Source organism: Vanessa atalanta, chromosome 27 (genome assembly GCF_905147765.1).
Source record: "Vanessa atalanta chromosome 27, ilVanAtal1.2, whole genome shotgun sequence".
Taxonomy (NCBI): domain Eukaryota; kingdom Metazoa; phylum Arthropoda; class Insecta; order Lepidoptera; family Nymphalidae; genus Vanessa; species Vanessa atalanta.
Window position 1 is genome coordinate 3,895,949 of NC_061897.1, and position 16,772 is coordinate 3,912,720.

The 16,772-nt window shown below is 31.1% G+C and overlaps 1 protein-coding gene across 3 annotated transcripts in view; it reads left to right on the forward strand.

Moving 5' to 3' along the window:
- Positions 1 to 272: 272 nt before the first annotated feature.
- Positions 273 to 16,772, forward strand: part of LOC125074245 (probable nuclear hormone receptor HR3) — a 29,861-nt gene continuing 13,361 nt past the window's right edge. Inside the window, exons 1-3 of one of the 3 annotated variants that reach the window (XM_047685525.1) lie at positions 273 to 1,023; positions 13,457 to 13,570; positions 14,388 to 14,501. In XM_047685525.1, the coding sequence (XP_047541481.1) occupies positions 717 to 1,023; positions 13,457 to 13,570; positions 14,388 to 14,501 (535 nt within the window). In that variant the 5' untranslated portion in view covers positions 273 to 716. The remainder of the gene's footprint in view (positions 1,024 to 13,456; positions 13,571 to 14,387; positions 14,502 to 16,772) is intronic. The other 2 variants (XM_047685523.1, XM_047685524.1) reach the window with 2 other exon arrangements.

Sequence of the window (16,772 nt, forward strand, 5' to 3'; positions counted from 1 at the left end):
AGTGCGTGTGACCAGGATTTTCATAAATAGAACGTGTTCCCGTCCTAATTTGAATTTAACATTCGACGTAACGATTAACACGATTTTAGATAATTGAACGCGCTTCGGTTAACTAAAATCGAATCGTTTTTCAAATATTGAATTTAAATGTTTGCTTTTTAAATTCTCTTAAACTTTTCTTTCTGCTTTCGTTTTTTTTTTACAGATTTTTTTTCTGTATTTGCCAATTGAAATATTAACAGTATACGGGAGCAAGTGAAATTAAAAAAATACAATAAATCAAAAAGTGCCTTAGTAGAATGTTTATTTAAGACGGAAAGAAGAATAAAAACAAAGACCACGGCGACAAAATGCCAAAAAACTTGTTACTTTTCAAAAAGTTAATACCAGAAATAAACTTCGCGAAAAGAAATCTTACATCGCCGCTCGGCCGGAACATATACATCAGTTAAATAGTGGTGCTTAAATCAACCAAGTTGAAAAACAAATAAAAAAAAAAAAAACAAAAATAAGACAGAGTGCCATAAAGTTTTTCTCCAAGAAAAAATCTTATGGTGTGACAAGTTGCCTTAGCCGACAAAGTTGGAAATAAAAAAAAAAAATAGGAACACCAAAAATCAGTGATACTAGTTAAGCCGCAATGCGAATACGATTCGTGCGTCTTCTCAATCATTGGTCGAAGGTCACTTAAAAAGTTAAATTTTGAAAAAAGAATAATGATGAATAACAGTCAATTCCACGAGTTGTTCGGCTCTCAGTGGCCTCCGGACCAGCATGGAGGTCACTCGTCGGCATCGACGATGCTGCACCAGGGACAGGGTTTGCCCCAGGGTATGCAATTGAAGAGAGAGCCGCACACTGAGGTCCAGGGCGTGATGCATAACCAGATGGGTATGGACATAACATCAGGATCTGTGGCCGATAGCACCTCACCCCCTCCAGGGAATAGCGAGGGGATGTTCGGTTCCTCTATATCAGGGATGTTCATGGACAAGAAAGCTGCCAACTCGATCAGAGGTAAATGTCAGTGTTTCTTTTTATTTTTTTTATTACATTAAAGATTTTTTTAATGTCGAATTTGGATCTTTGCCTTAAAAATCAAAGACTTAACGTAAACTTTATTAAAGTAGTTATTGTTATATTATATAGTTTATATTAAAAATAATGTAAAGATGTCTATATTTACTTTAATAAATAAATATAAAAACCTTATACTTTTTGCGTCGTCAATCATAACTCAACTATTCGTCTCGGATATTACGTAATACTTTTTTTTTTTATAAAGAAACTAATCTTTTGTCAATTCATAAATTGAGATTATCTTTGACTAAGATCCATGTAATTGTTCCACTGGTGAGTTATAATGCTTGGAAGGATTCATGGTTTATGTAACATGACGATTCAAATATACTCTTATGAGTCTACTTAAATAGAGAATACTTCAATTTTGATTTATGCTATATAGTTAAAAAGCTTTTTTAGCTTATTGGATAATTTCATCTCATACTTTAGATATGGACTGCTCACAATAAAAAAATTAGAGCCTTGATTTGAGTCTTAATACTGTAATTTATAGCAATATTCGGCCTTTGAATGAGTTATTTCTATAACACACTTCTTCAATATTATTTGAACAAGGTTGCATAAATAAACGAAAATAAATATTATAAAGGAAGACTTACAACTTAGTGTTACTAAATTTTTAGTCTAGTAATTTCATATTTAAACAAATTCACGTGATTCTCACTAATTGTTAATATCTTATCGCCATCCCTATCTAACATTCGCTTTAAAGATATCTTGCATCCTTCTTTTATTGGTTTCTTGGTATCCTCTAACTTCCCAGTCGAAACGTCTTAGCAGTTAGAAGGTAAACTCTAACCGATGATCGCGAGATTCCATTTGCTTAATTTGTGTTTATACTACATCTAATACTCGAAATATATTTGTTGGATAAAAATCAGTGACGTGTGTATCCATTAACCCGTATTAGAGCAGCGTGGTGGGTCAAAAGGTCGTTGCCCAGCAAATATAGGGTGTTACTTAAAAAAATTACATTACATTACATTAACAGCCTGTAAATTTACCAATGCAAGGCTAAAACTCTCCCTTTGAGGTGAAGGTTTTGGAGCAAATTCCACCACGCTGCTCCAATGCGGGTTGGTGGAATACATATGTGGCAGAATTTCGTTGAAATTCCACACATGCAGGTTTCCTCACGATGTTTTCCTTCATTGCCAAGCACGAGATGTATTATAAGCACAAATTAAGCACATGAAAATACAGTGGTGCTTGCCTGGGTTAAATTAAAAAAAAATAATCGACTGAACTAAAACTATATCACTGATGTTAAAGTATGTTTTGGTTTAATTCAAATAATTATTTATCTCAGTTTAATAGATCCAAAGTTCTTAAGTATGTTGTTTGTTTTATTATCAATTGTGTGTTCATTAATATTAAAGATTATTTTCATTAATGTTTTAGAGTTTAATGTAACGGAATAATTAAATGTTCACGTGTTAATACAGTTTGATTATTTTAATGTTTCAAGCGTCAATAGCGCAGTGGTTTAAGAGCCGGCAAGCGATGTAAAAAGTATAAGTTGCAGGATCGATCCTGACCACAAAGGTTAATCATCCCCACTTCTAACACAGGCTTTAAGCTTAAATGGAGGGGTAAATAGTAATATTAGTAATTACTTATATTGGGTTAAAGATAATAGTAGTTTACTCTTGAACAAAAAAAAGTTATTAGTACGAATGATAGAAAAAAGTAAAAATCTGTAACTGTCCTCCTATTGAGTAATACTCTTAAGGAAGTTTCCACCATACTGCTCCAATATGAGTTGGTGGATTCATTTTAACAAACCGCCGAACACGATTATTTATAAACACAAATAAGTAATGCTCGCCCAGATTCGAATTCGTAATCATCGGATACGGTTCACGTTTTGTAACCATTCGGTAATCACGGCTTCTCATCCTTGGTGATATATTGGTATGCTTAACCAATCATCAAGTTCTCTACCACCAAAAATCTACCTTATATTCTATATTCCCATTTGTAAGGTCAGCGAGCCAGCACTGATAAGTGATAAAAACATTTCAGTTCCATGTTGGAAAGATTCTTGAAAGATTCGTTGAAAGAAGCCATTCCATTAATACCAGTCAGTGGCCATTATAATTAAAAAAAAAGTGTCGTATGTATATTGTTCATAGTTTGTTACGACTTATCTTAAAACTGAATAATATTTGACTGCTACTGAGATTATTGCTGGTTCTTCTCGGTAGAATCTGCATTCGGAACCATTGGTAGTCTCACTTAATATAGTTTGTTAAATGACGATTCAAAAGTTCTTGTAGAAGCTTACTTGAATAAAGTATATTTTGATTTGATTTGATTTTATAAGATTTATACTGAACCCTCCCCCAAATAATTGTCTTTGAATTTGGTAGCGGTAGCAAGTCGCAGTTACTCACTGATATCCATAATTGCACTGGTGCAATCATGTGCCCTAAAAACTAAGTAGATACTTATTGTAATTAGTCGTTTATCGATAATTCGTCCTAAATCACTAATGACTACATTTTTCGCTATTAGATTTTCCTTTGTTCGTTCGTGATATTTGTGTTAATTGTCCCCAAATTTGGGTTACGATGACGCATTTAAAATTGCATCTTAAAGTGGTTTAAGTAACACGTATTATTAATTACTGGAAATATTTTTTTTTTGGGTTAAGTTTTCGGAGGTACTTTTCACATATTAGATAGTCTCAAGATTATTTTCGATAGTCAGTCAGTGTGAAAGTGCCGTGATATATTCGAAATATCAACAAGCCATCGTTTTATTGATCGAGTGTTTAATTTACATCGTCTGTTTTAAAAATAGAACTTTTGTCACAGCGGATTGTATTTTTTTATTATAATTTAAAATTCGAATTAAATCCGCAAACAATATTTATGAAACATTACACATAAGTGAAAGTTATATTATGTATCATTTTGACCTATTTTAACGACGATGCAATGATTAATTAAAAAAAAAAACGTTCGAATTCTTAAAAAAAGAAACAATAAGTTGCATTGTATTTATAAACCAATTACAAGCGGTTTTAAAATGAAATATAATCATTGCGGCATAAAGTCCATTTTCAAATGCTCGATGTACTTATTACATTCTGGATTTAAAAACACAATGCACGTGTCAGTTTTGTGGGGTGAACGCACTTGACACAGTTTGCACTTTGACTAGTCGTGTTACTCAATCGTTTTACAACTATCTGTACTAATATGCCGCGTCATTGATTATATATTTTTTTGTACGCAAGGCAAAGATATAATGTATTCAATGCAAAAAATATATAATAAAATTATATATTTACCTCGCAATTTAGATACCGATTAGGGACCTTTTAACAGAAAAAATATATTTACAGAGTAAATTATTTAGCTGTTACTAAAAATATAAACGGTATTATTTCTTTTAATCGTATTTACAGTACATTAGAAAGACAAATTGTTCAGTACAACTTGATTCAGCAGTTCAAGGCTGTCCTTAATTGATAGGTCACTGACCTTATTCAACTCAATCTAGAAGCTAGCAATAAAACTAGTATTTTAAGCTAATTATTACATATCTTTGAATTTAATCGTTCAATTCAACTTTTTATCGTTAAATAATTTTCAAATGACACATAAACTATTTACAAATTGTAAAATTTAAAAAGTATAATTTTATCTTTTTCTTTTTTAATCTTAAGTATCAATTGCATAAAATAATAAGTCATCGACACCACCTTGTCGGTCAGTGACTTGTGACGTGACGACACGCTGTCACTTTTATTTTAGGGCGTTCCAAATTAAGTGACGGGTCCATCAGCGCCATTTTGTTTTAAGGTTTTTTATAGAGGGCAGGTGGATTGCCGAACAGAATTGAAGGAAGACAATATACTTAGGTATTTTTTATTGGCTGTAGTTCAAGATAAGAAGTATTGTAACATTTTTTATTAATTAATTTATAACCAATTAAAATTCGAAATTTAAATTGTTAGCGTCATTTGTCAAGGTTATTTCTGATTGTTTATCGTACAAATAAATAAATATATTTAAAATTATTAAAGGGCGTGAAGATGTTTTGCTTCGTGGTTCGTGAAGTGCTATGAATAAAAAAGCATGCTGCAGTCCAGTTCACTGACCTCGTGACGTCACACCGCTGACGTCACTGCAAATATTACGTTCAGTTTCGATAACGCTATGATATTGGGTCATTGTCGTCTGTAGCAACAATACTAGGACATGTGAGGGACCTAGGTTAAATGCACTGTTGTTGCAATGTTGTATTGTTTGTTTACATTGATAAACATATTTACATGGTTTAAATTGAAATAAAAACACGATGTTCTTATTTTGATTTTTTTCATAATAATTCGTAAAAACTTTTCCACAATTAATTTTTAAAAGTATTCCTAATATGAGATTATATGATTAAGCGTCTAATATAGTATTTTATTATAATTGTTTTTTTTACACTAACAACACTGAAGATGTTCGTTCTTACTTCGACGCATCGATTATTGTAAGTTGCGACACCAAAAAAACCCAGCCTGACGCGTTCTAAATTTAAAAGTTTGAAAATATCTATTAAATATTTCTCTTTTTTTATTTGAAGTAATAAAAATGTAACAAAAGATCGATTTATTTAAATTAATAACTTCTGAATTTCATATTAATGTTTAGTCATATATGCGTTATAGATTTTTTTTAAGAACATGAAATCCACGCTTGTCACATCAATAGTTAAAATTTAAAGTGGATTAAACTGCGCGGCTACTTATATAATTTTTATGCTCAAAACTACTTGTAAATTTACGTATCTTTTTCAGTTACATAGTCATATTGGATTACATTTATGGTAGCTGTTCCGCTCTTTAACGTCTCAGCATGAAGTTATGAGATACAGACTATCAATCATCTTTCAGAAATTACCAAATAGACGATGTACTAGTAGTTCCACAGATATTCATATATACTCTACATTTTATATCGTTATAAAATTACTGCCGTCGAATATTTTTTAAAAATCGAATGTGTTCTATTTTTATTTGAATTATTTAAATGAAAATAAAAACTTAATAATAAAAAGATAGTTTGTTATATGCAACGCTTTTATGTTGGGCTCAAATTCACTTCGTATAATAGAGTAGGCTTAGATTCGACCACGCCTATTGTATTACCTCATACATTTTAGTGTAACGCCCACTGAAGTAACTACTTGTACGCTTATAACTACTTTAGTTATTTTTAAGTGATGTTCTGTTACTATTTAGTCTTAAGTTCTGTTATCCTCGTAAGAAATTATTATTTATAAGATCAAAATCTAGTATACGTGTATGATTATTAAGATGTAAAATTTTTTGGCCGATTAAAGTCCGGGTTTCTTTGCCGATTATTCTCAATAGAATCTACATTCCGGACCGGTGCTAGATCACATTTGTTTTTGTGTCCAAATAATATTGAAAGTACAATTAAAATAGATACAGAATTTTAAGAAGTTCATAAATACTTTTAATAAAATAGGCATTTTTGATTTAATGAATATTTCGTCCGGTTGGATTTGATATAAAAGCAGTATTGGTAAAAATGTAAAACTTTTTAAAGAACTTGCTTGTAGTAATTTAATATTTAAATACTAGTGACTTTTTAAAATGAATTTAACCAAGTTTTTTCATACATTGCTTAATGAAAAATCTTTATATATCATCATATCAAAAGAAATTTCAATTTTCACCGTATGTTGGTTCAATGACCTCACGACGTCAGCTGATTCGTGGCCAAAAACTATATATATAAAATTCCTTGGACGACGTAAACATCGCTATAAAAACTACGAAATTAAAAAGTTAAAAATATTCGTTTATGTCATTTTGTTTTTAATTTGCATTATATTTTTAATCTGCATTATAATGTAAACTAACTAACTGTTCACGGCAGAAACAGCTAGTGCCAACTTATTTTTATATATACATACTGATTTTGATTTTTTATTTTGGTGGTATTAGAAGAAGTTTCGACATAACAACATACCGAATAGAGTGAGGTAAAAAACCGAATAGAAAAAAATACCTACTTTTCAAACAAACTTTATTACCAAATAACGTTTAAGTACCAGGAGAATATGAGCACAACGAAAGTCTTTGTTCGAAAATTGAAAAATATAAAATGTATTTCGTCTCAGTCCTTATTCCTTAGAGGCTGTAAAATTTCGGTAACAAAACTATTCTGAGAACTATTCATTCGAATTTCGAAGCCAAAGGACCAGCAAATATAGGTAGACATTCGAGGATTAATTGCCATTTGAAATTAAACCTTGTCCCATTGAAATAGATGCGTTGATGATATTATATGGTGGAAAACTTTAAGTTGTACGGTATACGTTAGTTCGGACATCTGCGGGCATTCACCTATGCTGTACTGTGAAGCAAAGCGTAATTCTTATTGTTTAAGTCATAAAGTTGATTTTGCAACAAATATTTCATATTTGTGCGAGTACCGTACAGGCCGTTAGATTAAAATTCAAATTCGAAACTCGGATTTGGTCTGGGGTCGATGAACTGTGACGTTATGTGGGTGTGCGTAGTGATAAGATAGTGTTTGTGTTTTGACCACAACGATAATAATATTAGCTAAGTCTGTTTCGTGTAAAAGTGCGATTTTTCTGCATAATTCATTAAAATTTGAATTATGTAGCCTTAAAGTAAGAAAATGCTAATGAAATCACTTGGCGGCCATGTTGTAATAAACAAGAATAACAATTTAAAAAAATATCATTTACGAATCCGACTGTTTTTTTATGCGTGGATAAATATTTACCAAGTTGTATAGAAATTAATAAAACAATAGACAAAAAATCTATAAATTAAATAAATTTCGTCCATACTGACTTATAATAAAAAACGGTCTCTCCAACGCAAGGACTATTTAATCTATGACACTTGCATTTAAAATTGGAATCAACCGTAAGCCCCGCCCGAATTCCGAACCAACCCCGATGTGACGTCACAGAACGTGATACAATTTGAGCCGTGCTCGAGGTCGGTGACCCGTGACGTCACGAACAGCTGACCGGCTGCATTGTGCATCTCTCTCTAACAGTATAAATAAGCTTAATATTGATTTTGATAACGTGAACTTGAAAATTGTAAACTTGACCACGTGTCCTTGCACAATTGTTAAACATTTCTTTTAAATAGTACCTTTTATACACAAAAAATTATTCTTAACTGAACTTTTTCAATCGCTATTTTGCAGAATTTAATTAAATATAAATCTACTTACTACCACCGGTTTGGAATGAAACATACTCTTTTCCAACATTTGTGTTCCAAAGTTATGTCAATCAAATACAATCAAATTTATATAATATATTTTTAATGCCTGAAAGTAGATATGTAGACATATATTATGATTAAATATACAAATTCAACTGGTTCCTATTATATAAATATATATGTACATTGTATAATCTGTATGGTTGACTGAGATTTTTTTGCATCAAAAATGTTTTAATGAAACGTTACAAATATAAAACAGCTTCATTTAAAAAAAAAACTGAATATATTGACCAATAGGAGTCTAATATATATTTAATTAAATATTTCGAACATTTATTAGTTGGATACAATTACACAATGTCGAAACCGTTTCGCTATAATTATGCAATATAGCATTGTCTGTCATTTGAGTTACGCTTTTTAATTACCATTGTTTTGTAAAGGGCTTCCTCTGCCGTTAAACAATAGTTGAATTAGTGGTACCATTGACAGAGGTACCTATCACAAACTAGGATAACATAGAATAATAAGGAATAATTGTAAATTTGTACTACTGCAATAGCTATTAAGAGACGAATTATTCATTGACAAGGGTACCAGGATAATATGAAATAGGGCTTAGTATATAATAATAAATTCAATAGTAAAACGATTTTGATATCAATTTTCGACCTTTTATGGCATCGATAGTCGGGTGGGTAGCTGATGGTAAGTGGTCACCACTGCCCGTAGATATTGCGCCACCAATCTTGAGACTGAGATGGTATGTCCCTTGTACTTGTACCATAGGATTACTTGGAGGTAGAATATATGATGAGTGGGTGGTATCTACTCAAACGGTCTGACACATAGCTCTACCAAGTTACTTATAAATTGTCAATATCAGGTTCTGACGTCACAATTGAGTTCTAGAGAATAGAATTAGGAATATTTCATTTAATATTGTTATTTTTAAACAAAAAATACTTTGTTTATTTATCTGGTTGTATGTTATATAAAAGATTTTTGTTAATACTGCAATTTCGTATCCGAAACCCACTTAAGAAAATAACATGACATATAATATGGGACATATATGCGAGTCAAAATATAAAAATATATTATGTAGTTATCCCTTAAATAATTTAATTTATACAAACTTCTTGGTGTTGTGACGCAGCAAACAGATTAAAAAAAAACATACAAAATTTGTATTAATTATAATATAATGATCAATTAAAATATAATTAAATAGAGATTAATATATTATTTTTAATGGTCTATAAAGTTACCTGTTTATTTTATTTTTAAAATGAAATAAAAAAAAATGTCTACATTCGATATGAGTTTCGATACAGACTATCCTTTTCACACCCCACACGTGCGAAAGAGATAGGGATTTTTTATGCTGTCAAATTCGTTAATCTTGAATCCATCCTTCCGCTCAGTTGTAATAGTTTATCTTAAGAAAATTTTCTTTACGATTTAATTGTACTACACTGTTAAACTACCGTGACGTCATCTCAAGTAGGATAATAGTAAAGGTTTTTTTTTTAATTCATTGAAAGCAATGGTAAGGCTTTATTTTCTAGCTCGTTTTTTGGACGACATTGTTATTCTACTGCCGAGCAAAGTATTGAGTGAGCCAGTGTACAGGCAAGACATAACGTCTTTAATTTGTTTAATAAATAATATTTGAATTTTGGTTAAGGAACATTCTCGTGCATACGCAGAACGACTTACCAAAGTGTCATAACAGCAAATAGTTAAGGAACGTATTCATAACAAACGTACAATTTATTTTTGTTTATTTATGAGATAAACGTTACCGTGTATAAAGTACACTTTAGTAGTTTTCTTTTAAATTCTGACAAATAGTTCTCTATCCCACAAGTACTCTATCCCACATATGATCGTATAATTGTTGATAATATATATTTTTGACTACTGTATGTCAATGTATGAGTGCCACGACAAATATCTAATACTATAAACACCTGTTATTTTAACGTAGTAGTATTTACTAATTAAAAAAAGCAATCGATCTGGAATACCGTACTCAACCAAAGATGGATTCCCCGCACACACGCAGAGCCATACGGCCAAGGGATTACAATACATCTGTCAATACCCTCCAAAGCATTATAATCCTTATTACTTAGTGTTAAGGAATAAAATAAATTAAATTGACGTCTCACTCACACATATAAAGGGAGTCATCGCCCGCGCTCCGACCTTGCCGTAGGGTCGACGAACTCGACCAAAAATGGCGGTCGTATGAAATTTTGAATTCCGAACTGTACGAATTCGGTTCATTCAAATATATTTTTTTATGTGACAATTTTTCACGGTATTATACGATTTTGGTATGTCATTAATGGCGTGTCAGATTTATGATGCGTAGGTTAATGTTTGAATTTGGAACTGGGTGAATTATTGCAATGTTTTTTTTTTTAAATACAAAACGGACTAAGGTGTTAAGAGCCTGTTTTGTTTTCAAGTCAGGAGAGTGAGATAACAGTGTATTTATTTCACTATTGTCTTACAGACAGATATATTATATTTATATCACTGAACTCTTTATAATGGTACCATTTAATGGTAGGTTGCTTATTTATTTATTGACGAAACAGTTTCTTATAAAGTGTGTTCCAGACGAGTTATCCGTTAAAAAAAATACTATGAGATTATAATTATAATATAATTATAATTTTATGTCAAAAGTAAAATATATTCATCTTCTTAAAAAAAAGGTAAAATTTAAACGAAAACAACTGTAAATAGTTAGAAAGAATATTGTTTAATCTTAATAATATAGAATTACGTTTTATAATAATACATTTGTAATATAGTTTATATTATTTCGATAGTTACTAACCGGTAATCGAACCCCGGGACCTATGGATTTAAACCAATAACAATGTATCACGTAACAATTTATTTTCATTTTGTTTAAATTTGTAATTCAATGCTAGTTTTGTAAGCCATTCTGATTGTTGCAATAGAAAACAATGCTTACTTTGTTTAATACTAGAAATATACTTAAATAACTTAGTGTTTAACTTTAATTGAACCGCGACGGCGCAGTGGAGTTGCGTAACTTAATCGAATCCAAGTTTGAATCTTGAATATTAATAAACTAGTATTCGTCCAGTGTTCGAAATTCAAAACATTATCACTATTGAGAATTTGAGTAGACACATTAATTTGTATGTGTACGTAATTCCTTTGTTCTACTATAATTCAAATTAAAAAAAAAAAAAAACAATTATCCATATCACAAAAGCCGTCAACAGCCATCACACAAAAAACGAGATGTAAATATATACTCAATGTATAAGTAATGTTATATAAAACAGTATATACTAGAAAGAGACAAATATAAACCGCGTAAAAGAACTTCATTCCAAACATCAGACGACTTATTCGTTTGAATCGAGGAGGGTCAATCGGAAATCGGACATTCCGAGTTATAGGCCAGTCAGAAATAAATGAGATTTAATTTATTTGTTATAGCTACCCTTTACGTAGCGGATTAAACTTCTATTTAATATAGTATATGCATTTAATAAATTCATTACATATATACAGAAGATTATCGATTGATATACCGAGGTTACATTGCACAGAACTATCGTCTTGGCCTATTTCTATATTGATAATATACTTTTCAATAAGGATTATTTTGTAATCTAGCTAGGAGTAAAGTACCCATTGGAATTGAGTTGTAGAAACCTATTTTGTAAGCATACTATTAATCTCTCTGTTATTAATGTAGTATTATATTTTACACGAGTATATTGACTAATAATGTCAATAAATCATTCCTGGGGCAAGGTATCCGTTTCTATAATAAAATTCCGCAGACATTTTTAACTTTGCCGCTTCATAGATTCAAATCATTTTTCAAAAAAACATTGGTAAAGAAGGCATATTATTCGATACAAGATTATATAGATGATAAAGAAGCGTGGAGTTAATACTTGTTAACTTCCAGGCAGGATATATAACATACATGTATAATTGTATTTAACTAACATGACTGTATTTTTAGATGTTGAAAAAGAGTAACTACTGAGTTTCTTGCTGGTTCTTCTCGGTAGAATCTACATTACGAACCGGTGCTTCTAAAAGCCTACTTGAATAAACTATATTTTGGTTTGTGAATCGAAAGGCATGGAGTTCGTTCTTTGATTTTCACATAGTGTTTAATCGGTAAAGTTCAATCAGTGTCATTAGGTCTAAGTTTTTAAATGCAAAAACAGATGAGCCCTGCAAAAAGTATTTAATTAAAAGTCATTTCTAATATGTTTTATTATTTAAATAATAGATGTCACTGTACCGAATTTAAATCGCACTAACGTTTGGTATTGTTGTAAGTAATGTTCGAGAAATGTTTATGTATGAAGTTCAATTACAAAATATACCGAAGCGTTTTACTGATTCCGCTATTCCCGAAGTAAGCTTATGTACGACTATGCGCTTTGTACATAGGATATATAAACAATTTTATTGTATTTTATTTCTGTCATGTAGAGTCAAAAATAGTAACTGCTGTTGTTTATCATTAATATTGCTAAAAGTGCTTGTAACTTTAAATAACTTACCTTTAATACGTATAATATATTACCTAGAATAACCTTTTTTTGATGAGAAAGTTTGGTTGATCCCAACACGTTACAATGCGGGTTGGTTAATACATATCTTAGCATCGGAAACATGCTGATTTTTTTCCGTCACACCCTCGGGGGGTTAAAAAAAGTAGACTATTTCCTTCACCGGGACTCAAAGTATCTCTATAGCTAATATCATCCGAATCGGTTTAAGCTTAAAGAGTTAGCAATTATGATATTAGTAAGGGTTAAATAAATTTAAGTTCAATAGTACGCACTATTGAACTTAAATTTGTTTCGGCATTTTAAGCGATTTACAAAAAGGAGCCTTAACTTTACTGTTCTTTTTATTAAATGTTTGTTACTTCAGAACTATACTTCCTGTTTGGAGAGATTTCAGTTTGAAGAGGGACGCGAGATGTTTTTTCTGGATCGATATATTTATTGTTATTATTTGAAGTCGTTGTTTATTTTTAAACGTAATTTATAGTCTCAGTATCCAGTAATTAAATATGTTTTAATTTCTTTGTTACAGCGCAAATCGAGATAATACCCTGCAAAGTCTGCGGGGACAAGTCATCAGGGGTTCACTACGGCGTCATCACTTGTGAAGGGTGTAAAGGGTTCTTCAGACGCTCCCAGAGTACAGGTCGGCTTCACTAATTCATTAATATTTTCACATATTCTTATATTACTGTATATTTCTTTGCCTGAATGCTGTTCATTATTTATAATTTATAATATAAATCAACAATTTATTTATCATTTATTAGGTTTTTTTTTTAAATTAAAAGTATATCGATCATTGTAGATTTTTGATTGCGAATTAGCATGGGTTCGACTCCCGTTTGTTAACTTTATATATTTATATATGTATATTACATAAATGTATACACTAAACTTCAAGTATACGAGTAATTAAATAGCTATGAATTTAATATATATATATAAGATCTAGCTTGTATTAGTTTGGAAAAAACTTTAGACCTTAAGAAACATAACATCTTAGATGCAATAAGTGGTCTAACAGCTATAAATTCAAATTCTATGGGTGAACTTACCACATCGGTTGATCAATCACCATAGACAAATACGGTATGATGATGGTGTGGTATAGAATAAAGTGTATTTTGATGGTCTCACTCAATTCGTTCGATTCAATTCACGCTTGTCAAGTCAATAGTCTAACTCTAATGTAGGTGAAATCGCGAAGCGCAACTTGTAGTGTTTTTTGTGTGTATGTATATAAATAAAAATCTTTCCATCTGTGCATGCACATTTATTTTCTCACTAGGATTATAATAGTCTGTGTGTGCACAGAAGGATCTATAAATCTGACCGCTGTGACTGAAAGTACCAGGAGAACATACTCAGCATAGTGTAGGTCTTAGCCATAATATACCTTAAATTAAATATTATTAGAATACAACATAAGTGGTAGTTATTAACACAGTTAATCTTTTCAGTGGTGAACTACCAATGCCCGAGGAACAAGGCCTGTGTCGTGGACCGTGTTAACCGGAATAGATGTCAGTATTGCCGGCTACAGAAGTGTCTCAAATTGGGGATGAGCCGTGATGGTGAGTACCAAATTGGATGTCTTTATAAACAAACAAAAACAAAAAAATATTACGTAGAAAAAATCTAGCAAAGATTTTATTACCTACCGAGTTTAAAGGAATAGGATAACATGAACATTGAAGTGTTAAAAGCGGACTTCATATAAGAAGTTACTTGCAAATATCACGATAACTACACAAGACGGTATTCACGAAACTTAATCAATCAAGATAAAAGCTATGCTTGTCTCCGTATCACAATCTGCTTGCGAAATGTTCTTCAAACAATTTGACGTTTTGATGTATGAACAAACCTACTTCATACTTATTATATATACAAGTTGAACCCCTCAATTCCGTTCGCGTCAATATTGTTCCTTGTATGTCATTATTTATATAAACTATGTTTGTTTGCCGTCTAGTGTCTAACTAACAATACACATACATATATATTATATATACCGAGATCAGACCCGGGGCTAGATATTGTGTATCCCGGAGTTTAGAAATTGAAAGTGTTTACAGGCCCGTGCCTCGGAAAGCATGTGAAGTTTTTGATTATGTATGCATGCACATAGGATTCGAAAACATAGTCTGTGGAGAGGAAGGACTAATATAGTCCTCGCTTGAGATTGACCGTTGCGACTGGAAGTACCAGGAAAGCATAATCAGTATAGTGTAAATCTTAGCCACGTAGTAGCTAAGTATAATTTTGATTCGTTATTTATTTAATTAAAGTAAATAATTTAAATAAAAATAAATGATTCTATTTTTAAAGAAACATTTCCTTTATAAAAATACTCAGCATTTTTATAAATAGTATTAAATTATAGCGTGACAAAATAAACGTATAACCACGTGGGTATGAGGAAGTAGGCGTGGGGTCATTGACCGCTTATCAGCGTTGATAAGAATGTTATTCTTACGATCGTGATAGTGTTACTGTTGCGATGTGGAAATGTAACTAGCGTATTGAATTCCTTTATAAATATGTACTAACATATAAAGCTGTAGAGTTGTTTGTTTGTTTGTATTAATATCAGAATCTTCTGGAATAATTTAAAATACTGTATTTGTTAGATATCCTTTTAATTATAATGCTACGGAGCCACGTGTGTTACGTTTAATGCGTGCGAAAACCACGTGAAACGGCTAGTATAGTTTAATGTCATGTTCGTAATTACATTTTTATATACATACATATATTGCGTGTTTTCTGTTCGTCATAGTATTGAATTTAATATCGAATTTATTTACACATTGGTTAGAGATTATCTGTCAGCGGTTCGGAAAGAAATATCTCAAGGCTTAATAACGCCGAAAGAATTTCAGTTTTTTTTAAATTAATCGTTTTATTTTGTTATAAATGACATGTAATTTTTAGATAATATAACGCGGCCTACAAATGTGTTTAGACGGCCTTCCCCTCTCATTCTCATTCTCTGAAAAGAAAGTGAATGATATAGTACCAGGAGAACAAAATCAGCATATATGTCTTAGCCACCTCTATTCACAATTTTATACAAGATTATATAATATTTTAGAGCCGAGATAGCCCAGTGGTTTGAACGCGTGCATCTTAAATGCGGATTCAAACCCCGGCATGCACCACTGAATTTTCATGTGCTTAATATGTGTTTATAATTCATCTCATGTCCGGCGGTAGAGGAAAACATCGCGAGGAAAATTCTGTCACATGTGTATCTTCAAAGGGACAGGATGCCTTAGCCCAGCAGTGGGAAATTTACAGGCTGTTAATGTAATATAATGTAAAAAAAAAATCTTTCTTCTTATCATTAAATTATTCTCAAACGTTGTCAGTTTGTTTAATCTTGTTTGTTGTTTATATAATGTAAAATGTCTGTGCCTTGGTCATTATAGTTTTTCCTTCGACAAGCTAATCCCGTTTCATTTTTGTAGTAAAACAAACACACAAACAAACAAAGTAAAGTTTATTTATTAAATATATATTAAAGATAACAAAAGCGTGGACTTATTGATTGATTTCTAAGCAAGATATATATATATATATATATACTCTGTAATTTTAAGGTGGAAATGAGTAACTACTGCCTGAGTAACTACTGTTTCTTGCCGGTTCTACTCGGTAGCTTTAAAGTTAATTCGACACTGTTACATGACGATTCAAAAGTGTTTTAATGAGCCTTGAATAAAGATAAAAGCAATTTTTAATATTTTTTTGAAATTAGAACATAATATTAGTATATTGATTTGTAACTAAAATTTACAAATACCATGATAAAGAAAGAAATAATTAATTTAAATTCAATC